General features: G+C 47.3%; 1 protein-coding gene across 6 annotated transcripts in view; it reads left to right on the forward strand.

The window, feature by feature from the left end:
- Positions 1 to 23,915, forward strand: part of Adck1 (aarF domain containing kinase 1) — a 146,427-nt gene that overhangs the window by 58,575 nt on the left and 63,937 nt on the right. For all 6 annotated transcript variants that reach the window (XM_075865915.1, XM_075865914.1, XM_075865916.1 and 3 more), the window contains 2 exons: positions 22,902 to 23,063; positions 23,427 to 23,585. In XM_075865915.1, coding sequence (XP_075722030.1) covers positions 22,902 to 23,063; positions 23,427 to 23,585 — 321 coding nt within the window. The remainder of the gene's footprint in view (positions 1 to 22,901; positions 23,064 to 23,426; positions 23,586 to 23,915) is intronic.

A 23,915-nucleotide genomic window follows, 5' to 3' on the forward strand; every position in this document is an offset into this window, starting at 1 on the left:
CCATTGGACTTCAACCAGGTCATCTGGCCATCCAGCGAGCTCGTGAAAAAGACGCTTTACGCCTAAAAAAGAATTCTAAAAGACACCAAGAGAAGATGGAGGCCAGGCAAAAGAAGAAAAGAGTGCGCCAGGACACTTCTAGCTACTGTGCTGGAGCTTTTTGAAGAAAACACGTGTTTTGAACTTTCTCGGCCTGTTTTCTCAGAACGGATTTTTTTGCTAGTTGTGGTGCTTAGGAAAGCAAGAACTCGAAAACCGTTCATCAGATTTGTGTGCCGTTTTTTTTATTCTGTTCCTGAATGACCTTGCAAGGGCGTAACAAGCTCCTTTTTTTTGAAAATTGGTGCTGTTAATTTATAATAAACAATTAATTTTTGATGAATCTGGTCATTACTGGTTACATCAAATTCAAAGTTGCGTGAAAATTTGGGGGGGGGGGGGGGGAATTAAAAAAACGGCTTTGTAGCGCCCTGGGATAGCTATCAAGGAATGACCACAATGAATTTCAGCTTTCTACTATGTCCTGGGATTTCTCACGACTCTTCCTCAGGCACCCATGTGAAGCACCCAGTTAAACCTCAATAACTTTGGAACTAAGAAACACAGCTTCGTGAAACTTAGCAGTTGTGGTAGTTTTATTGTAGTGAACAACCCCTGAAAGTTTCATCCAGATATCTTAAAAAATAAAAAAGTTCGGTCTCCAGGGTAGCCTTCCCCCTTAAGCAGTTTTCACTGATATCCCCATGTGGGTTGCGAGGATGTTTGTTGCGTCTGTTTCTGGACATCCGGATCGAATTTGCGTTGCCTCGCATCCGCTGAAGAGCACGTGAACAGTGGGAACGCGCTGACTTTTTTCCTCAAATATACTTCATCCATGGATCTTGATCCAGAAGAGCTGTCTTGTAATTCCTTCCTCTAGCACATCTACATTTCTAATCGCTCATGTGGTAAATGTTGAATCTCGTCCAGGGACTGACAAGGCCAAGGGTCCAACGGGCAAACAACAGCGTTTATTGCCGAAGCGTACGACTGGGGTTACATCACGGGAATGGGGGACAGTGCTTTGAGCGTTACTATTTAAGCACTAGTGGGCGCATGCGCACTAACGACAGTTCGGTTATCAGGTGTGCTATCGCGAACACCACACTTCCTCTGCTTTTATTCGGAAGCTAATAGTTCACGTTCCCTCTCAGAACCAATCAGGCGGTCGGCGATTTCGTAGCGGGTAGCGCCGATCCAGGTCGCCTCGAGAAGTGTCTGTCAGCAACGTCGGTGGTGAAGGCGAAACCCTAGCTGCAGGCAATGAAGGTGCTGGCTCCGGTTCGGTGTCACTCTGTGGCCACACGGAGAAACCGTCGTCTTGCGCGACGTCTTCGGCAAGCCCTGCCGTGCCTTGAAGTAGCTGGTTCTTGTGGCGCCGCCACTCGAAGCATCCTGAAGATGTCGACGCTCGTACCCTGAAAGACACTGGTCCACTTTGAGCCATCACCACAGCTGGTACCCATTTGGGCTGTCCCCTGTAATTTCGTGCAAGTACATGATCACCAACACTCACGTCACGCACACGACACTGTCGGTTCACCGTCTGTCTGAACTGATTGTAAGCCACCCTTTCCCCCACGGCGGGTTTGAGTACATCGAGGCGGGTGCGCAAACGTCGCCCCAACAACAAGTTGGCTGGTGCCTCGTGTGTCGTAGCGTGGGGCGTGTTGCGATAAGCGAGCAGAAACTTGTTGAGCTTTACCTTCATAGGTTGATGCACGTCATCCTTTTTTAGCGCGTTCTTCAGGGTCTGTACGAAACGCTCCGCAAGTCCATTGGTGCTGGGATTGTAGGGGGCTGTTTGCACGTGTCGGCAACCCATCTCCCTTACAAACTGCTTGAACTCCTCTGACGTGAACTGTGGGCCGTTATCCGACACGATTGTCTCAGGGAACCCAAAACGAGCGAAAACATCTCGTAAGCACTCAATTGTTGCATCTGCAGTAGTTGAACGCATCATAAAAACTTCGGGCCACTTCGAGTGAGCATCGACCACTATCAGAAACATTGACTGTTGAAATGGTCCTGCAAAATCTATATGTATGCGCTGCCACGGCGCTGAGGGCCAGGCCCAAGGGTGCAACGGAGCTTTGCAAGGGGCACTGCGCTGTTCTTGGCAATCTGTACATGACTGCACCATACGCTCAAGGTCCCCCTCGATGGACGGCCACCAGACGTAACTACGCGCAAGCGCCTTGCTGCGAACTATACCTGGGTGACCCTCGTGTAATTCGGCCAGAACTGCTCTCTGCAGCTTTGCGGGAATGACTACCCGCGTTCCCAGCAAAATGCATCCTCCATGCAATGTCAGTTGATTGCGTCTGGCGAAGTATTGTTTCAGTCTATGGTCATTGACAAATATTGGCCAGCCTGTGCTTATGCACTCTTTTACTTTCGCCAGATCGTTATCCTGCTCTGTGGCATGGGCAATTCCTTTGCTCGACACTGGTAGGGAGGCCAGCCGCAATGAATAGAAAGTCTCTTCCGACTCCTGCGTTTCGTCTTTCACACATGGTAGCGGCAAACGGGAGCAAAAATCGGCTTCTGCGTTATCGGCTGATTTTCTAAAAAGAAGGTCGTATCTGTATGCCGACAACGTCACAGCCCACCGCTGTAGGCGCGCAGCCGCGATAGGCGGAATACCTGTTGTTGGTCCCAAAATTTGCTGTAAGGGTTTATGATCAGTGATTAAAGTGAATGCGCGGCCATAAATATAGCAGTGAAACTTTTTTATGCCAAAGATTATGGCCAGCGCCTCTTTTTCAAGCTGGCTATATTTCTTCTCTGCCTCGGAAAGCGTGCGCGAAGCAAAAGCAACTGGCCTAGACTTCCCGTCCTCAAAAACATGGGAGAGCACTGCACCTACCCCATACTGCGATGCGTCACAGGCCAGCTTTAATGGCCTATCCGGGTCGTAGTGGGCCAGCACCTGCGGCGATGACAGCATTCTTTTAACTTCGTTGAACGCGTCTCGGCAGCAGTCGTCCCAACACCAAGGAGCGTCTTTCCGTAAAAGCTGGTAAAAAGGCACAGCCATTGTTGAAAGATTAGGCACAAACTTTCCATAATAATTAACGACACCCAGGAAGGACTGCAGTTGCTGCTTGTTTGTCGGTGCGGCAGCGTTTATGACTGCTTCAATTTTCTCTGGTGACGCAGATATTCCTGCTGCAGTAATTTTGTGCCCCAGGTAACAGAGCTCATTTTGAAAGAACGCGCATTTTTCTTTCTTTATTTTGACGCCTCGCTCCAGCAACCGTTTCAAGAGTGCGTCTAGGTTTACCAGGTGTTCTTCAGCGTTTCTTCCTGTGACTAAGATGTCATCGAGATAACAACAAACTCCGTTTAGGCCCTTCAGCATTGTGTCCATTATTTTCTGAAAAATACCTGGTGCTGACGCTATTCCGAAAGGTAGCCTGTTGACTGCAAACAGCCCTTTCCGCGTGTTCAAAGTCAAGTACTTCTTCGACTCTTCTGACATGAGTACTTGTTGGTATGCCCTGTTAAGGTCGATCTTACTAAAGTGCATTCCCCCGGCCAACGCAGCTAATAGGTCATCAATTTTAGGTAGCGGGTAGTGTGTGATGTCCAGAGAGGGGTTTATCGTTGTCTTATAATCCCCACAGAGACGTATGCTTCCATCTTTTTTTATCACTGGCACGGCGGGCGTGGCATATTCTGATGTATTCACGGGTGTGAGTATTCCCAGCTGCACCAATTTTTCTATCTCTGCTTCTACTGCTGACTGCAGTGCGAATGGCACATTGCGTGCCTTCAGGAACCTCGGCCGGTGATCGGCTTTGAAGAACAGCTCGGCCCTTTCGTCTGTGATAGCGCCTAGCTCATCCTTAAACAGCATTTTGTATTTTTCGAGCAACGATTCTAGCCTTTCCTTCGTTCGCGAGGACAAGTCGAACACTGACCTTGAGACGTGGTTGAGGCCCCAAATCTGGTTCCAGTTTAGCCGTACTGTGCGCAGCCATTCACGCCCTAGCAGTGGTGGTCCTGCTTGATCGACGAGGTAGAGTGGTAGTTTCGCCGTCTGTTCCCCGTGCTGCACCTTGACGACCGCCACGCCGCAAGGTTGGACGAGTGCTCCGGTATAGGTGCGCAGGACGATGTCTGTTGGTCCGCATCTGGCTGAAGGGAACTGCTGCTTGAACTGCTTGTAAGGCATGATAGACACCGCGGCTCCCGTGTCAAGTTCCATTTCCACCAGTGCTCCATCTATTTTCAGTCCAACAAAAATAGGAGTGCGGCCGGACGCCACTTGTTCCGAAACGCCTATGGGTGGCACCTGCGTGACCACTTTCAGCGTTTTCACTCTCCGTTTCTGCTGATACCCGCCACAATATTGCCCGTTGCTGCGACAGGCCCTTTGAATATGCCCTTTCTTTCCACACTTATAGCACGTATTATTAACGTGAGGGCATACTGAATGAGTGTGGCTCGGAGAACCGCAGCGATAACAAGCCAGTCGCTGCTTACCGGAAATCGCTTGCGCCTCGTACAAATCAGCAGGGTCATAATTGCATTCTCCCTCCATTTTGTGCAGCTGTGTGGCCACTGACTCTACGACTCTAGTCTCGGCAACATTCTTCCGGGCCGCTTCCATGGCCAGGGCGCGCTCGACTGCTTTCGGGAACGTCAGTTTGTCGTCCTCGGTAAAGAGTACTCGCTGCACGTCCTCTCGCAGTAGTCCACAGACAAAACGATCCCGCAGCGCTTCGTCCAAATTTGCTCCAAACTGACAACTCTGGGACAACTTCCGAAGTTCAGCAACATATTCGGGCAGAGACTCGCCTTCGTGCTGTGCTCTGCGGTAAAACTTTGCTCGTTCCCCGATTATGGACGGCTTTGGGGCAAGATGTGCATCCAAGAGGCTCTTCAGTTGCTCGAAACTTTTTCCCGATGGTAGGTCCGGTGCAGCCAACGACTTCAGCAACCCATACGTACGCGGTCCGATGATGCTGAGGAATGCGTGTATCTTGTCGCTGTCGGGAACCTTGTTGACAATCAGAAAAGAGGTCAACCTCTCCTTGTATGCCGTCCAGTCGCTTGCAGTAACGTCGAATGACTCCATCTGGCCCAGCTGCCCACCAGACCGCATTGTCGCTTCTTCACCACACTGCTCGCTACTCTTCATTTTTCATCCCATCCTCGTCGCCAGTGTTGAATCTCGTCCAGGGACTGACAAGGCCAAGGGTCCAACGGGCAAACAACAGCGTTTATTGCCGAAGCGTACGACTGGGGTTACATCACGGGAATGGGGGACAGTGCTTTGAGCGTTACTATTTAAGCACTAGTGGGCGCATGCGCACTAACGACAGTTCGGTTATCAGGTGTGCTATCGCGAACACCACAGTAAAGGCCCCTAAAAAGCTCTGTCCTTTCGAGCTCATGAGTGCTAGGTAAAGTCTGAATGTGAAGTGTTCGTATGCTTTTTTTTAAATGTCATCTCATTAATTAAAGCATGCCTCCTGGTTGGAGAAGCTGCAATCGGGCTTTAATGCGCACTGCTTTCAGTAGCTGGCCCATCTCTGATAACCCTGGTGTTGGAATTGGCCCGCTGTCAAGCGGCTATGCTATGTTGCACATCCACTCTTCGCTTTCCAGGGTCAATAGCTGATAGTTAAAAAAATATTAGGCGTCTCGGTATCACACTCATTGCTTTCTTCAGGAAGTTGGGCCTCTGAATCGCTCAAAGAGCGCAGTCTTTGGCACAACCTATCTCGAGGCATCATGAGACTGCTCATAAACATGCTATGCTATCAATGACTACTTTGCATTTAGCCAACTTACAGCACCCTAACCAGATTGCTACCCATGGAGTGGCCGTAGTCCCTTTAACCATCATTCTTTTGAGTTGCACGAGATTCGGTCCTAAAGATACAATTTGTTTGTTTCACTTAATATACAATTGTTGGTTTCACTCAAGCTTTTATTGATTCTTAATGTGGTACCAACAAAAATTGTATTGTATGCACCCTTAAAGTCAAAGTTCACAATTTATGCACTAGCAGCACCCCTCACCCCTCTGCATTTCTTAGCAATCTATGGCAGGGCTGGCACGTAGGATAATGTTAAAACATGCACCTTCCGTGCAACAGTGATAGGTCGGCTCTTTTCATCTCTGATTCAGTTGTGTACGTTGCTCCCCCTCGTGCGCTTCTACCCGAGTGTAAAACATACGATGTGCGAAGGGATGTTATTCATTTGGACATTACCCAAAACCTGAAGGGCACTGCAAAAACCAGTAGGGGACATCTATTTAATTGCTATTGCAATGAAAAAAAAAACTAGCTTTCGCCTTCAAGCCGTCTTAAATGCATTCATAAGTTACCCTGTGAGGTTCTTTTTCTATTTTTTTTTGCATTGCTTTCTAGAGGTCATCATTTGATGTATAGACAGAGTGCCCCAGCCATATACAGCTATGCTGCAAGAAAAATCACTGCACATCCACGAAGTGAATGATGATAAGTGGGGCGATGCTTCGGAGGATTTCATCGGTAAATCGCGATTCATCCACTTGTCTGTCTGTATGTCCATCTGTCCATTCATTCGTCCGTCTGTTTGTCTACAATGTCTGCTGATAACCATAAAGGTGTGTTATTAAGTTATTTTATAAAATACAATTTTGTTGAACCTGTATTCCGTTTATTTGCTACAAAAATAATCGCTGAACAAGTTGTTCCAGAATTCTCAGCTGCATTAATATTTTTTAATCATCGAGTAAAATTGGCAGTGCTTCTAAAATGATTGGCTCCATGAGATTTGTAATTAACGGAGATATTTATAGCTCTTCACCAAAGCACGAAAATAACTATTGATGTGCTTGAATGTAAATGCAACTTGTTTTTCCAGTGTGCTCCAGGATGTGTAGTTAGCTCCTCCAGAGTTTTTCCAGATACAAAATTACCTGCTCCAATGTGATCGAAAATGAAAATTTTGCTACTCTGAAAATTGTTGCAAATCAGAAGACCTTGGTAGCATCACTGTATTTCCACAGCCTCTGCATTTCCTTCTCTTTCAATTTCTGTGTAACCTAAACTAATGTGGCAGACAAGGGTGTGCTCCGCTCTAGTTGGGAGTTCCAAAATTTACGTCTTTGATGTCAATATATAAGAGCATTTGAAATATTTCATGCTAAAATGTTTTCGTGCCTCATATTTCTGACTTAGTGCTCCAAGGTCAGATACCAAACAGCATTCATTGAGTCCCCATCTATGCTGCATCTATCATCTTCATGTTCAAACCAGTCTTTTCTCGAGTCAATTTATTTGCAACGTTACGAGAGCCTGAAAGGCAGCTTTGCTGTTATACGAAATGAAAATGGAGTGAAGCAGATTGAAAATTTGAAGGGGCCACTGGCAATGGAACGTTGATTGTATTTGTCTTCCATAAGCTCAAGTAGTTTGAATAGCAGACACCGTTTGAAGAATATTCAAAATTTCGAATACTCACAGGCTTCTTGTTGAAGCAATACGTAAATGAGCTAGTAGATCAGCACAAAGGGCCTGCTTCGTCCTGTCTACACATTGCAGTAGATTGTGCATGTTGAGCCAAGTATGGAGACTTGTTGCAGCTGTGGTGAGCGCCCACCATCAAGAAGTTTCTGAAGCTGTGCATCCATCGTATGAGCTGCAGCGATGATGTTAGCTGTTATCTGCAAAGAGCTGATAGCTGCGACACATGTAAGTGCGTCAGTGGCCACATTGTCTTTCCCGCTGAGGTGTCCAATGTCGATGGTAAACTGGGCAATGGAAGCGAACTAGTTTTGCTGAACTGGTGGGAATTTGTCATGCATTGAGAGAAGGCATAGGTCAGGGGTTCGTGGTTGGTGTAGATGGTGCAGTGCTGCAATTTGACAACGTTGCAAAAATGTTGAACTGATTCGTATGTCGCCAGAAGTTTCCTTTACTTAGCTGTCAAACCCATTGTGGCATGGATTATGGTTTTGTCCATGGACCTGTTTGTTGAAAGAGTTATTTTTCAAGCTGAGAGTTTCTTGGAGAAAATTGCTAAGGGCTGCCAGGAGTTGTCTACACATTTTATGAGGCCGGCGCTGATGGCAAAGCCAAAGGTGTCCATGAAGAGTTCCAAGGGGGCGTCTGGCATTGGTGGGAGAGAAGCGTGGTGGTGTTGAAGGGTGATAAGAAAGAAGTTTGGCTTTGCGTTTTTAGAAGATTTTTGCTAAAGTTGTCCACATTACGGTTTGTTCCTCCTAGGCCAGTCAAGCCATCATGAAGGGAGCCTGATAGTCAGTGGCATGCGACAAGAAAGGCCTGTAAAAGTTGAGCATGCCAAGAAAACGGTGAAGGTCGTTAGTAGTGGTGAGTTGAGAGTAGCTCTACGAGTCTAAGATGTGTTGAGGCAAGGATCGAGTTCGCTCTGACGAAACATTGTGGCCCATGAAATGGATGGTGGTAACACCGAGCTTGCTCTTCTGAACGTTGACGAGTAGACTGCGGTCATCGTGACATTAGAACAGTAGATGAAGGTTTCTTTGGTGTTCTTTGACGTTACAGGAAGAGACCTATATATTGTCAAGGTAGACGAAACAGAAGTCAAGGCCACGGACGACTTCATCAATAAAGAGCTTACAGGTTTGCGCAGCGTTTCTTCCGTCAAGAAAGCTCATGAAGGGAAACTCGTACAAGCCAAAAAAAGTAGTGGCTGCAGTTTTTGGCCTTCACCAAGTCCAGCACAGAGAAAATGTGGCAGCCATGGATGTGGTGGGTGAAGTCTTGTATGGGGTAGACGAATACGGTACTTGTTGGGGACACTGCACACATTGAGGGCTCTGTAGTTTCCACAGGATTATGAGCCTTAGGTTTTTTCGCGACGATGTGAAGAGGAGAGGCCCATGGGCCATTGGAGCAGCGAGGGATTTCTTCACGAAGCATGGCCTCGAACTCTGCTTTAGCTATGCCTATGCAAGGCAATGGGCACTGCAGAAAACAAAGGGGGCTTGATGTGGTCCGGATATAGTGCACGGTGGTGTGCTTCACGTTGCTTGGCAGTCCGCTGGGGCATGTCATACTGGGAATTTCGGCAAGGATGTTGTGGTACAGTGAAGAATCTTTTGCACTCAGCACCTTAATGCATAGTTGGTAGGCGGTTGTCTGCTGGCCTGGCAGAGAATGTCCTATTATCGCGTCGATAAGACGGTTGTGGTGGCAGTCAGGGGGAAGGTTATGACACGTCCACAATAACAACATTTTATTGAAAGTCCCGGTGTAGATTTTTGAATGGATGTGCAGGCTATAATTCTTGATTGTGGACTGGTTCGCTCTGCTGCGCTCGAAAGACTTAGATGGGCGAGGACATTGAAAATGTGTTTGTAGAGTAGCAGTAGATGTAAGAACCACTGTTGATAAGGAGTCGCCATTTTGGGATTTGGTTGGTAACAAGAATGCAACGACCTTCAGTCTAGCAGCTTTTCTACCAGCTGCCGTTGAAGTTTCTTGTTGGCAAAGCAGGGTGGCACACATTGCCAGGCTCTGTCAACGAAGAATTGATAGTAGTAAGCCCGGCTGTTCTCAGCAGGCTGCTGCGACAAAGTTATGTTATGGTCATGTCTTTGCACTTGGTATACCTCATGCGTTGACGGTCACTCATCGAGGCATTGCTGAATGGAGCCGTGTTGTTGATCAATGTCGTCAATACAGTGCGCAAGCTTTGTGGTGTTCAGCAGTTCAGCAGTGACTGTGGCATAGACTTTTATGATGTGGTCAGCAACCTCGGCAAATGTGTTGATAGATAGCCTAAGCTGAGGCTGCACATTGGCTTGGATGTGCAATGGAAGTCGCCGAAATGCTCACAGGAGGTAATTTTGGACTTCAATGCTGCCCATGGGTGGGTATATGTGGCAGAGGATTTCTGAAGACTCGGGTTCAGTAAGCTGTGCGGACCAAAGTTGTCACAGCTTTTGTTGGTCCAAGGGTGACAGGCAGTGTTTCAGTTTTGTCCCGAGGTGTGCATAAGCATTGGCCAACCGTGGGTTGGTCCGGACCTCTTTGGCGTAGGGGGCGTTCAGGTGGGGGACGTCATAATCGCTACATAGTTGTATCGGGTCTGGTCGTATGTCTTGCGGGCCAAGGAGGATTGGGCCTCGACTTGGGTGAACCATACGTTGGGAATTCCACTCAAAATGACAGAAGCTTGATAGCGACATGCCAGCTGAAGATTTCCAGATTGGTAGGGCCACGGTAGTATCAGTGCTTGAGTTTACAGCAACCACTGGAGTGGAGCTTTGGGAGGCGTAGCTTGAGTGTGGCAATGTTGAATTGTCGAGGGAATATGGTTTAAGTGGCTCATGCTGCTGCTGGAGCACTTGTAGCTGCGCCTGTTGTGGCTGTTAAAGTTGTTATACGTACTTGCCAAGAGTGGCAGGGGCTTCGGTGTCAGACATAGATGTGTTCCGTTTTCGAGTCAGCGGATGTGGTTTGCCATGTGAGGGATGGGCAAATACCAACATGAAAACATATCTGTTTATTCAACTATAGCAGAAGCATCAGGCGAGCATTCTGAGATTATGCTCTTCTGAGCTAGCGGGGCAATAATGACCTTGTGAGCTTGCAGCCTAGTTGGACTGGTTGGCCTAGTTTTGTAGCTTACCGTCAGTGGTGTATGCTTCAGACAACGGTGCCGTGGCACCGCGGCATATTGAAATGTTATGTAGAATGCAGCCATGTCAAACCAAGCTAAGTGATAGTGAGGTGCAGGCTGCGGGGAATTTTGCACAGATTGTGTCATCACAATATATATCACATATTGCCACGCATGTTTCTTAATATCACTTTTGATTGATTTGGTTTTTGCCTACAAAGCCTGGGTCAGGAATGCTCAGTGCGAATGGTGCCTCATTGTTCGAGAAGGTTCGCCATCATTGTAGATCGTTCTTTTGCGATTGCACGCAAGACGTGAACACTCGAGATTATTCCAGAGCTTGTGCGACAACCTGTAATAAAGCTGGAATATTCGACAGCACATGTATAAATGCCTACGGGCGTCGCTGCTTGTAAGTTGATTAACAGCCGACGCTCAGTTTGCTGCTATTTGTGCCAGTGTCTTGCTCTAATCTGACTTTCCTTTGATGTGGCCACAAGTTTGGCCCAATAAACAGTTTAACCTGAACCTCCAGTCTTGATCTTTTTGTTTGAATCACGGCCCCGTGACAATATCATAGACAAACATATTTCTCATTAATTAACTAACCTGCCCAATATTTCTTTTTAATTGGAACAAGACCTGGGAAAATGCCTTTTTAATTATATGGACACTTTCAGCTGAATTTTGCCGCCACCGTCAACATCGATGTTGACCTTGCCGTCACTCACCGTGTATGTGTGTGTATATATATATATATATATATATATATATATATATATAGTCAAGTAGATTCTCCGTGAGCAGTCACAACGTGGTTTATTTCGACGTTTCAGCCAGCGTCTGGCCTCCTCATGAAGGCCAGACTCTGGCTGAAACGTCGAAATGAACCACGTTGTGACTGCTCACGGAGGATCTACTTGACTACTTGCCACGCTACAGCCACTTAACCACCATGTCTGCCTATATATATATATATATATATATATATATATATATATATATATATATATATATATATATATATATATATAATAATGAGATCTAACAGAGAGTAATGCCAAGGAATGTACAGGGGAAGTTATTAGAACCAATGGAATGTAAATAAGAAGAAAGAAAAGTGGATGAAAAAATAACCAGCCGTGAGCAGGAATCGAACCTACGACCTTCGAATGACGCGTTCTATGCTCTGTACATTCCTTGGCATTACTGTCTGTTAGATCTCATTAATATTGTGTTAAAACACGGAAAAACAAGCCCTTAGGTATACACTTCTTTCCCTTATTTTATTTATTTATTTGCAATACTGTCGACTCCAATGTTGGAGTCTTTACAGAGGGCACATTGCAGGTAGTATACATTCATGAAGAACAAACAATAACATTTCAACTGACATACATAAGCCTCACCCAGTACCTTCTGGCCTGCTACAGTGCGCCGTGCAAAAAAGAAAAAGAAAAGAGGAAAATAGCAAAGGTATGTGAAGCATTGAAGCACTACTGTAGATTACGCATGGTTTCTAACACTGCGGTGAATGTGGATAGTGTGTCGGCATTAGTAGCATTTGCATTCAGTTTATTCCATTCGAGTATTGTTAGCGGGAAAAACGATTTTCCAAAGACGTCACTATTTGAGGAATATTCTTGCAGACTGTATTTGTGCTTATGACGAACGAGTAGGGCGTGACTGTGAAAATGTGACGTACTTAGACACATCTACCTTGTAGTGGCCATGTAACAACTGGCACAAGAACCTCAGGCGTGCCTTTTTTGCCCTAGTAGCTAGTTTTTCAATGCCAGAAGAAGCCAGTAGGTTAGTGGGAGAATCTGTATGTTTGAACTTGTTGTGTACAAACCGTATGGCTTTGCGTTGTACTGCCTCTAATTTACTAATACCACTTAGCGTATAAGGAAACCAAACTACGTTGGCGTATTCTAATACTGCTCTTACGAACATGGTATAAGCCGAGAGTTTTGCGGGTGCTGGTGCAATTCTAAGTCGTCTTTTTAGGTAGAAAAGTTTACGCAGTGCGGCCGCAGTGACATTAGCTATGTGTGTATCCCATCTCAGGTCAGACGTTAATGTAATGCCTAAGTACTTATGCTGCACAACATTAGTCAGTGGTGAACCATGAATGGTGTAGATGAATTGCGATGGATTCTGTTTACGTGTTACCGTCATAGCTGCGGATTTTTTCACATTGATGGACATTTGCCACTTAGCGCACCAATCTGCTAGCTTGGTTAGACATTCATTGAGATTAATGTGGTCTGTGTAGCTGGTTACCTCCTTATAAATAATGCAGTCATCTGCAAACAGTTTGATATTACAGTTAATGTTTGACGTGAGGTCATTTATGAAAATTAAAAATAATAGTGGTCCCAAGACGTTTGATATTACAGTTAATGTTTGACGTGAGGTCATTTATGAAAATTAAAAATAATAGTGGTCCCAAGACGAAACCTTGAGGGACCCCAGAAGTTACGGGGACTATGTTTGATATATGACCTTCATACTGCACGAACTGTGAGCGATTTGTTAGGAAATTTTCTATCCAAGAAAACAATAACCCCTCTCCTATCGCACTTTTCAGTTTAATTAGTAACTTTCTGTGACATACGCAATCGAAAGCCTTAGAGGAATCAAGTAAAATTATGTCTGTTTGGCCATGATTATTTATGGTAGAAGCTAGATCATAAACTACCTCCGTTAGCTGCGTAACAGTGGACAGGCCACTACGAAATCCGTGTTGACTGGGAATTTATATATATTGTCACGAGGTCGTGATGTGGCCGAACACAGGAGACTTCGTGTTGGGATATAACTGTTTATTTGGGCGAACCTGTGCCCAGTAAACGGAAAGTCCGATTACAGCAGCAGTCTTGCACAGATAGCAGTCTCGGACTGATAGCGGCGAACGGAGCGTCGGCCTTCGTTCAACAACTGACAAACGGCGAAGCGCGTCGGCATTTATACTCTTGCCGTCGAATGTTCTAGCGTTATCGCTGGCGGTGGCGTAGGTTCCAGAACGATCTGTACCGTTCGCACAGTGGGCGTGATCTTATCCAAATGATCTACTACAGTCCGGAACCTTCTCGAAACCTGCAGGCGCGGTTTGCGCTGAGAATCGTGTGGTGTTTTGGGACGATAATGAAAACTTGGGAATGGAACGTGGCATTGCCCCCCTCTGAAAAAAAGGCATCGTCCCGATGCTTTAACTAAAGATGAAGGTACAATAATAATGCAAGAAAGTACAATGAATAAATTACGATGAAACAATAATACAAAAAAACACTGTTTCAGTTTGTTAACGCACATGAAACGGCTTGAGGCGCGCGACATGCACGACTTCAGGTCGCGATCGGCGTCGTTGAGAGTTCGTGATGCCGTCGGGGACAACCTCGTAATCAAGTGGGCCGAGACGTCGAACCACCCTGTACGGTTCGAAGTAGCGTCGCAAAGCTTTTCACTTAGTCCACGTCGGCGTATCGGCGTCCACACCCAAACACGTTCACCGGGCTGGTATTCCACGAAGCGTCGTCGAAGGTTGTAACGGTGGCTGTCTGTCGTCTGTTGATTCTTGATACGGAGACGCGCAAGTTGTGGGGCTTCTTCGGCACGTTGAAGGTACTCGCTCACATCGAGGCCTTCTTCGTCGGTGACGTTGGGTAACATGGCATCGAGCGTCGTTGCCGGGCTCCTTCCGTAGACCAATTTGTATGGAGATATCTGCGTCGTCTCCTGCACCGTCGTGTTGTATGCGAAGGTCACGTACGGAAGAATGGCGTCTCACGTCTTGTGTTCGACATCGACGTACATTGACAGCATGTCGGCGATCATCTTGTTAAGCCGCTCGGTGAGGCCGTTGGTCTGTGGGTGGTACGCTGTCGTCCGACGGTGGTTTGTTTGGCTGTATGCCAAGATCGCTTGAGTTAAGTCGGCAGTGAATGCCGTTCCTCTGTCGGTGATAAGGACCTCCGGGACGCCGTGACGTAGGACGATATTTTCGACGAAGAACTTAGGTACCTCGGATGCACTGCCTTTTGGCAGGGCTTTTGTCTCGGCTAAGCGGGTGAGGTAGTCGGTATCTACCACGATCCACTTGTTTCCGAAAGCCGACGTCGGGAACGGCCCTAGTAGGTCCATACCAATCTGCTGGAAAGGTCGGCAAGGTGGATCAATTGGCTGCAGAAGTCCCGCTGGCCTTGTCGGCGGTGTCTTGCGTCGCTGACAGTCCCGGCATGTCCTCACATAACGAGTGACGTCGGTGGTAAGACGTGGCCAGTAGTACCTTTCTTGTATCCTCGCGAGCGTGCGAGAAACACCGAGGTGCACTGCCGTCGGATCGTCTTGCAGGGCCTGAAGGAGTTCTGGTCGCAGAGCTGAAGGCACTACAAGGAGGTACTTGGCTCGAAGCGGTGAAAAGTTTTTCTTTTGTAGAAGACCGTTTCGTAGGAAGAACGACGCAAGTGCGCGCTTGAATACCTTCGGGACTTCGGCGGTCCTGCCTTCGAGGTATTCTATTAGGGCCTTAAGTTCCGGGTCGGCCCGCTGTCGTTCAGCGAAGTCGTCTGTAGTTATCGTTCCCAAGAAGTAGTCGTCATCCGGGTCGTCTGGTAGCGGTTGGTCGACAGGTGCACGAGAGAGACAGTCGGCATCGGAGTGTTTTTTTGCCGGACTTGTAAATGACAGTAATGTCGTATTCTTGAAGTCTCAGGCTTCATCGTGCGAGGCGACCTGAAGGGTCCTTCAAGGTGGCTAGCCAACACAAGGCGTGGTGGTCGCTCACAACTTTGAAGGGCCTGCCGTAGAGGCAGGGGCGAAATTTCGACGTAGCCCAGATGATGGCGAGGCACTCCTTTTCTGTTGTGGAATAATTTGCTTCTGCTTTGGATAGCGATCGGCTGGCGTAACTAATAACCCTTTCAAGTCCGTCAGCCTTCTGCACAAGAACGGCGCTAAGACCTACGCTGCTTGCGTCAGTATGTATTTCTGTCTCAGCGAATTCGTCGAAATGGGCAAGTAACGGAGGCGTCTGGAGGCGATGTTTAAGCTCCTGGAAAGCGTGTTCCTGTGGCGTTTCCCACTTGAATTCCACGTCGGCCTTGGTAAGGTTAGTGAGAGGATCGGCGATGCGGGCGAAGTTTTTCACGAACCGCCTATAATAGGCGCACAGGCCCAGAAATCGGCGCACTGCCTTCTTGTCAGTGGGTGGCGGGAAGTCGGCGATGGCGGCTGTTTTCCGTGGATCGGGACGAACTCCAGACTTGCTGATAACGTGCCCCAGAAACAAGAGCTCCTCATACGCAAATCTGCACTTTTCTGGCTTCAGTGTGAGTCCGGACGTCTTGATGGCTTGAAGTACAGCTTCAAGGCGCCGAAGATGCTTGTCGAAACTCGAGGAAAACACGACGACGTCGTCCAAGTACACAAGGCAAGTCTGCCACTTCAAGTCTACCAGCACCTCCACCAAATGTCACGGGGTTGTGACGTGGCCGAAGACAGGAGACTTCGTGTTGGGATATAACTGTTTATTTGGGCGAACCTGTGCCCAGTAAACGGAAAGTCCGATTACAGCTGCAGTCTTGCACAGATAGCAGTCTCGGACTGATAGCAGCGAACAGAGCGTCGGCCTTCGTTCAACAACTGACAAGCGGCGAAGCGCGTCGGCATTTATACTCTTGCCGTCGAATGTTCTAGCGTTATCGCTGGCGGTGGCGTAGGTTCCAGAACGATCTGTACCGTTCGCACAGTGGGCGTGATCTTATCCAAATGATCTACTACAGTCCGGAACCTTCTCGAAAATTGCAGGCGCGGTTTGCGCTGAGAATCGTGTGGTGTTTTGGGACGATAACGAAAACTTGGGAATGGAACGTGGCAATATATATATATATATATATATATATATATATATATATATATATATATATATATATATATATATATATATATAAATAAATATACGAAAATGCAAGAAACAAAAAAACAGAAAAAGGCTTCGGCGTGCGGAATCGAACTTGGGTCATCTGAATCGCGAGTGCGAGGCATTAACTACTGAGCTATCGAGGAGTACGTCTTTCACCGTTCAAACAGCAAGATAATCATATCTGCCACTTACTGATGAGCATCTCGGGGGGGGGGGGGAGGGAAGAATTATCGTGTTTTCAGCATTCTCAGCAAGATGGCACAATGAGCGCCCGTCGCCACAACGCGCGGCGGCGCGCACTCCGATCTCTTACGCATACTTTGCCCCACTTAGAGGAGAAGAGTGATGCTCCCTTGCTCGCCCTTATCTCACGGTGGGGAGGGGGGGAATATCATACGTCTTGGCTGGCCTCAGGCTTTACCTGAAACGATTCTGTTGTAGTTACCAAACGCACAAAAGTCAGTGTAATCATTGCAGTTTCCATTTGTAAAAAGCGCACACTTTTTAGACATAGCGAAACAAGAGCCGAGACACTTATTCGGGTGCATCTGTACCTGTGAGCACATTTCGCGCATCATTTGTGCGTGAGAAACGCGGGGCACGTTCTGGCCGTGACCTTCCGATTTCTTGCTATCCTTTTCATTGCTTTGCCTTTGCGGCAAAGCTGTGACTTTTTTGTTTGTTTACAAGAAGTGGAAGCAGCTTGAGCTTTGAATAGTAGCAGCATTTATCGGTAGAGTGTGAGTGATAACCTGTAAAATATGCTTCATTTAACCTTAAAAAATGATGGATCAGTGTGAGCGCAACTTGTTCATTTCACTTCGAAGTGGGGCATTGCACAGCAGTGTAAATTTTCTCTGGACATTTTATTTCATAAATTAACATTACTTCACTGTAGTGAAACTACCTTTGCAGGGAGTTATAAATGGGCCAATAGGCGCTTATTTGTCCAGTGAAATTTTCAATAATTTAAGCCAGAAGTGAATTTAAATACAATAATAGTCGTTCAAATATTTGCACAGATCTAGCCTTGAAGCGTGATTATAAAGTCGTTCACTATCTGTGGCTTGCTTTATATAGTCTGATGCTTTTATGCCCGCCGGAACAATTAAATGCTTGGAAATTATAGTGTTTATATCTGTTCATGTTTTGCTTGGTGCTGCTGGCAAGGTAAAAAGAATGTTGCACGCTGAGAAGTCCTTTGTGGCTACCAGGGCGGCATGCCAAGCTGGGACGCCTGCACTGAATGCATGCTTTCGCAGCAAGCTGCCGCACAAAAACACGAACTGCTTCTGTGCTCTTTTTCTATTGTTTGCAGCATGTGTTCTGTGTTACAACTCCTTATTCAGCATGAAAAGTACAATGTATCTTTAAATTAGGCATTTAAGAGCAGCACTCTTTTATATAACAGAAGAGCGGTCACGACAAGTGAAGTGGTAATGGCGGAACCAGCCTGTGTACCGAGCAAACCAAACGTCGTTTTCTTCACAGACTGAGTGATACCCTCTATCTTTCTGAGTAGCACTCATCTTCTTCACTACATTTTCCTCCCCTCTGGAAAATAGCTATCGTGGCTACTCTTGGGCAGGAGACAATAAAGGGATTGTAATATGGTTTTAGGCGGTCTGGGATGCAAAGCCAGACAAGGTCATCTGATTCATAAGAAGCCGGACGGGTCGGGCTATCGCAGTGGTGTTTCTGGCGTTGCTGTTGATTTTTGGCGAAGCTGACGACACTTCCACGTATTTAGCAGCTTGTGACACCGTCGTTGACTCAGCAACACACGGGCGGTAAAGAAGGATGGTGTCTAGCGTGCGAGAGGGCTCGCTTCTATAAGTGAGGAGGCATGAAGAGAAACTAGTGGTTATCTGGAGAGCAGTATTATGCGCATACGTTACAAACGTGAAAATACTGTCCCAGATGAAGTGATCCGTTGCGACGTACATTGACAGCATATCTTCTAATGTGCGGCTGAATCATTCTGTAATGCCGTTAGTTTGAGGATGATACACGTTGGTGGTGCAATGAATGACTCGGCATTCCTTGAGAAGCGATTAAACGGCGTCTGACAAAAACACCCGCCCTCGGTCACTTAAGAGTTCACATGGTGCCCTGTGACGCAAAATGATGCGATGCAATACGAAACGATTGAGGTCACTTGCTGACGCAGAAGAGAGCAGTGAAGTTTCTGCGTAGCGCGTAAGGTTATTGATGGCGACGATTATTCAGTGATTTCCAGCTGTTGTAATCGAAAGAAGTTCGTACAGGTCGACACCAACATGGTCAAATGGTCGGGCAGGACAAGTTAAGGGTTGTAGTTGAGCTGGAGAACGTGGAGTGAGGTTTTCCCAGCACTGGCAAGCGAGACAGGAACGTACGTAGCGACGAACGAAGCGATACATTCCACGCCAGTAGTAGTGGTGGGACAGGCGTGTGTAGGTTTTTAACACTCCAGCATGGCCGCGTCGTGGGTCAACGTGAAAGGAGGCGCATATGTTTGACTGGAAATGTCTGGGAATAACTAGGAGCCATTGACATCCTTCGGAGAGATGATTCTGTCTGTATAGCAAACCATCTCTTATAACGAAGTGCTGTATTTGAAGGCACGTACCTCTAGGGATGTGTTGCGAGGGAGCTTGACTCAACAAGTTGATAAGTGAAACGATCGAAGGATCTTTTCATTGTTCCTGTGGCATGTCGTTGACACAAAGTGAAGATACGTCAGGGGCATGCGAAAACGGCGACTTGTCACTACATTGTACAGACAATCGGGACAAAGCGTCTGCATCAGAATGTTTTCTTCCAGATCGGTAAACGACATGAATGTCCTACTCCTTTAGCCAAAGCGCCCATCGAGCGAGCCGGCTGGTGGGATCTTCTCACTAGGAAAGCCAACATAATGCATGATGATCTGTAACCACGCTGAATGGGCACCTGTAAAGATAGGATCGAAACTTGCCCGTGGCTCATATGATGGTTAGATACTATTTTTCGGTAATTAAATAGTTGGTTTCTGCTTTTGTGAGCGCACGGCTGGCATAAGAGACGACGTACTCATCAAATCCAGGTTTATGCTGGGCGAGCTCAGCACTGAGACCCATTCCGCTAGCATCCGTGTGTATTTCTGTCGGGGCAAGAGGATCAAAATGTCGCAGTATAGGAGGTGACGTAAGAATGTGGCGGAGTCTGGCGAGTGCATCTTCACAAGCTGATGACCAACTAGAAAGGTCGCTGTTGCCGGCAAGAAGGTCAGTCAAAGGCGATATGATGGAGGCAAAGTTGCGAATAAAACAATGAAAATATGAATATAAGCCAAGGAAGCTGCGAAGTTCTTTCAAGGTCTTCGGCTTAGGAAATTCGGCAACAACATGGAGTTTCATCTGATCTGGAAGAATGCCATCTGTAGATACAACATGGCCTAAAATTAGGAGTTTTCGAGCGCCGAAGCAGCACTTCTTTAAGTTGAGCTGTAGACCGGCGGAGGTGAGGCAAGTGAGCACTGTCTCGAGGCACTGAAGATCCATTGAAAAGTCGCTTGAAAATGTCACGACATTATCGAAATAACACAGACATGTCTGCCATTTCAGGCCACGGAGTATGTTGTTGATCATGCGCTCGAAAGTGGCAGGCGCATTGCAGAGCCTGAATGGCACGACGTTAAATTTGTATAAGCCGTCGGTGGTAGCGAAAGCTGTCTTGGGGCGATTAGTCTCAGTCTAGGGAACCTGCCAATAACCTGAGCGCAGATCTTGTGACGAGAAGAACTCTGCGTCTTGTAAGCAGTCAAAGGCATCATCTATGTGAGGTAGCGGGTAAACATCTTTGCGCATGATCTTATTCACCTGGCGGTAGTCGTCGCAAAATCTTAGTGATCCATCTTTTTTCTTGACTAGAACGACTGGGGAAGCACACAAAACGTTAGAGGGCTCGATAACGCCGCGCTTCAACTTGTCGTCAACTCGTTCCGCGATTATACGACGCTCAGATGCCGATACCCGATACGAACACCGACGTAAAAGAGCGTGAAGGCCAGTGTCGATTTGGTGAGATACTGTGGAAGCACAGCCCAAAGTTAGTTGCTGGTGGTTGAAGCTGGCCCGGAAGCGCTCGAGCAGGGCGATGATGTTGTCACGCTGCTGGGCCGTAAGGTTGACGTCGATGCAGTGCGAAATTGCGTCGGTGAATGATGGGGAAGAGGGTGACGTCGAGCAATCAACAGCGTCATTGGGTAGCATAGTCGAGTGGTCAGGAACTACACGTGCTTTCGAGGGATCAACGTCATTGGCAAAGCCCAGGCACTCTCCGCACAATAACTTGGAAGGCAAGGGAAACGGATTTGAAAAAAAATTGCACTTGATCCATCGTTAATGTTCAGAACGGCAAAAGGAATCGGCAAGCACTTGTGGAGGACAGGTGTTTCAGAAGGCGCAAAAAGAACAGTTAAGCCATTAAAGACATCACAGGAAAGCAGAACTAGGGCGGGTGAGAACGGGGATATTGAAGTGTCTGTGGCAACGAAAACTTTTGCAGGAGAAAGGGGCGAGTTGAGTGAAGCAGAGTCGCATAACGGTGAGAACTCTACTTCGGCGCGAGCACAGCCGATGACGGCATGATGAGTGCAGAGAAAGCCCCAGCCTAATATAATGTCATGGGAAAACTACGGGAGCACTACAAACTTGACGGCATAAATAAGGACAGCGATAACGACACGTGCTGTGCATGCAGCAAAAGGGCGAAATTGTTGCTCGCTCACAGTGATCAAAACAAAGTGTAAAGAGGCATTGTGACTTTTTTTTTAGTCGACGGCAAAGTTTCTTAGTCATTAGTTCAAAAGATTGGCAGTTCTTGCCCCTGAAACGGCCGCTCCTAGCTTTTCTCTGAGACAGGGCGAGGTCGACGTAGCATAGGGGAAATGGAACGGCGTTGAGGTGAAGGCGACCGGTGTCTGTTGAAGTTACGGCAAGTTGAAAATGTGTGCATGGTGGCAGGCTTGCCAGATACAGCAGGCTCAGGTCGCGGTGGGAAATCATAAGTGTTGGGCCGGATATCGTCACGCAGGAAAAACTCACGCCGTCGACAAAACCGTGCCACAGGACCCGCAAATCTACTGGCGAAGCATGTGGGGCAGTTGTCTTGAGTGCGCCGTGGGTTCTGAAAGCGTAATGGTGTTTGGGAGAAAGGACGGGCAGCCTGTTGTATAGGCTCAGGTGATACAACAAAGGGGCGCGTGGACATAGGTGTTCGAGACAAAGAAACGTGGGCATTCATGACAGGCCAACGTCGGGTTCCGTTCAGTGCTTCGACATAGGTCAGTGGAGTAGCCACAGATGGTGCGTGAGTTGTTGGTAGCGCCTCAGACATTTGCTCCTGGACGACTGGCTCTATTTATGGCGCTAAAGTAGCTGGGGCACCTTTGAAGGTATAATGCACGAGGGACAACTGGCGTGTGACCTGTTCTCGTACGAATTGCTTGATCTCGAGAAGCAAAGTAATCTGGTCTACAGCAATGCGAGCCAACGTTAAGGCAGAGATCGTTAGACATGGGGAGCTGGCACGATGATTGGTGTCGCGCTGTTTCCAGAGCTCGTCATAGCTCGGACATTCGTTCACTTCCGCTATCGTTTGCGTGCTCTTGGCGACAAGCATATGAAATGCATCGTCAGTCGCACCTTTCAAAACGTGTTTGATCGTCTCGGCTTCTGTCATGGCCTAGTTGGCACGCTGGCAAAGGTCGACCACTTGTTCGATATAACTGGTGTAATTTTCACCATTCTGCTGAGCCCTAGTACGCAAGAGCTGTTCGGTTTATGAAGCGTTGGACAGCCAAACAAGTTCACAAACACCGTTCAGAAGGCTTACCAGGTGGCAAGGTCCCTCTCGTGATTACGGTACCACAGACTGGCGACGTCGGTCAAATAAAATTAGACCCAGTTGGACTCCATATTCAGCATGAAAAGTACAATACATCTTAAAATGAGGCATTTAAGAGCAGCGCTCTTTTATATACCAGAAGAGCGGTCACGACAACTGAAGTGGTAATGGCCGAACCAGCCTGTGTACGTAGCCAACCAAACGTCGTCTTCTTCACACACTGAGTGATACCCTCTGCCTTTCTGAGTAGCACTCATCTTCTTCACTACAATTAGAATAATAATGTCTTGTAGCATTTTCCTTGTCACCATTCTTACTATGAAATTCTGCCTAACAAGCTTTGTGTTGCGCTAAAGAAAACAGGTACCATAAAAATTGGTTGTTGGTCTCTTTAATTCCTTGCTGTCCCCGCTTCCCTCACCCTGCTGCTTTGTTGTGCTCTGGAAAACAGCCAAAAGAGGTGTTCTCCTCATTCTCCGAGCAACCCATTGGTGCTGCGTCCCTGGCCCAAGTACACCGTGCCACCCTGCGCAGTACGGGCGAAACGGTGGCGGTCAAGGTGCAGCACCCTTCCGTGCTAGGGAACTCCCTTGTCGACATGGCCACCATGGAGGTGGGTGTGTCTTTGGTAATTAAAATGCAATACCTGCTGCCTATCTGCATGGAGTGTGATGCCTGTTCACATTGTCAGTGTGAGAACACTTGCTATATGGGGGGCTTGCCTTTGTCATGAGAGTGTTTTTAATACCTGCTTACTGTGTTTGTACACCACGTGTGTAGTAAGTATTATGTTGGACTAATGCGGCAATGTGAAGCTACTTTTCTTTCTGTGAGCTATGCTCACTCTGTATACCCTTGGTGCACTTTGCGGCCCTATGTGGGGAAACTGTGCTAAGAGATTAGCTCTGAGAAGAATGTTTGCGGAGACGCAAAAGAGTGCTCTTGTGATATGTTCTCCTGCCTGGTATTTTGGCAGCTGCTGGTGAACATAGTGGCCAAGATATTCCCGGAATTTTCTCTCATGTGGCTGGCAGAAGAGACCAAGCGCAACCTCCCTCTGGAGCTGGACTTCATCAACGAGGCACACAACACGGAGAGGGTTCGCCGCATGTTCTCCCACTTCCCATGGCTCGAGGTGGGTGCCTGAAATGCGGTTTATCAGAGAAAGATACTCGGTTTTACTTAAATCATCTCCAGGTGGCCATACCATTGGTACATTACTAGTGCCATAAAAAGCAGGGGTGAGGGTGGGGCAATCTAAGCAGCCGTTGACACTGATAAAAAAGATGCTCGCACTGTTCACCTGTATGGCATTGTGTAGCTTGTGTTTGCCTGGGTGGTGTTGCAGAACAACGTGGCAGATGAATCCAATTGGAGGCATCGCAATGAATATCAAGCACTTGCTTTTGGTATGCTTGTTTCTGACTGGAGGACCTAGCTAAAGTGAGAAACATGAAGAAAGAAA

Source organism: Rhipicephalus microplus, chromosome 6, assembly GCF_043290135.1.
Source record: "Rhipicephalus microplus isolate Deutch F79 chromosome 6, USDA_Rmic, whole genome shotgun sequence".
In the NCBI taxonomy this organism is placed as follows: Eukaryota; Metazoa; Arthropoda; class Arachnida; order Ixodida; family Ixodidae; genus Rhipicephalus; species Rhipicephalus microplus.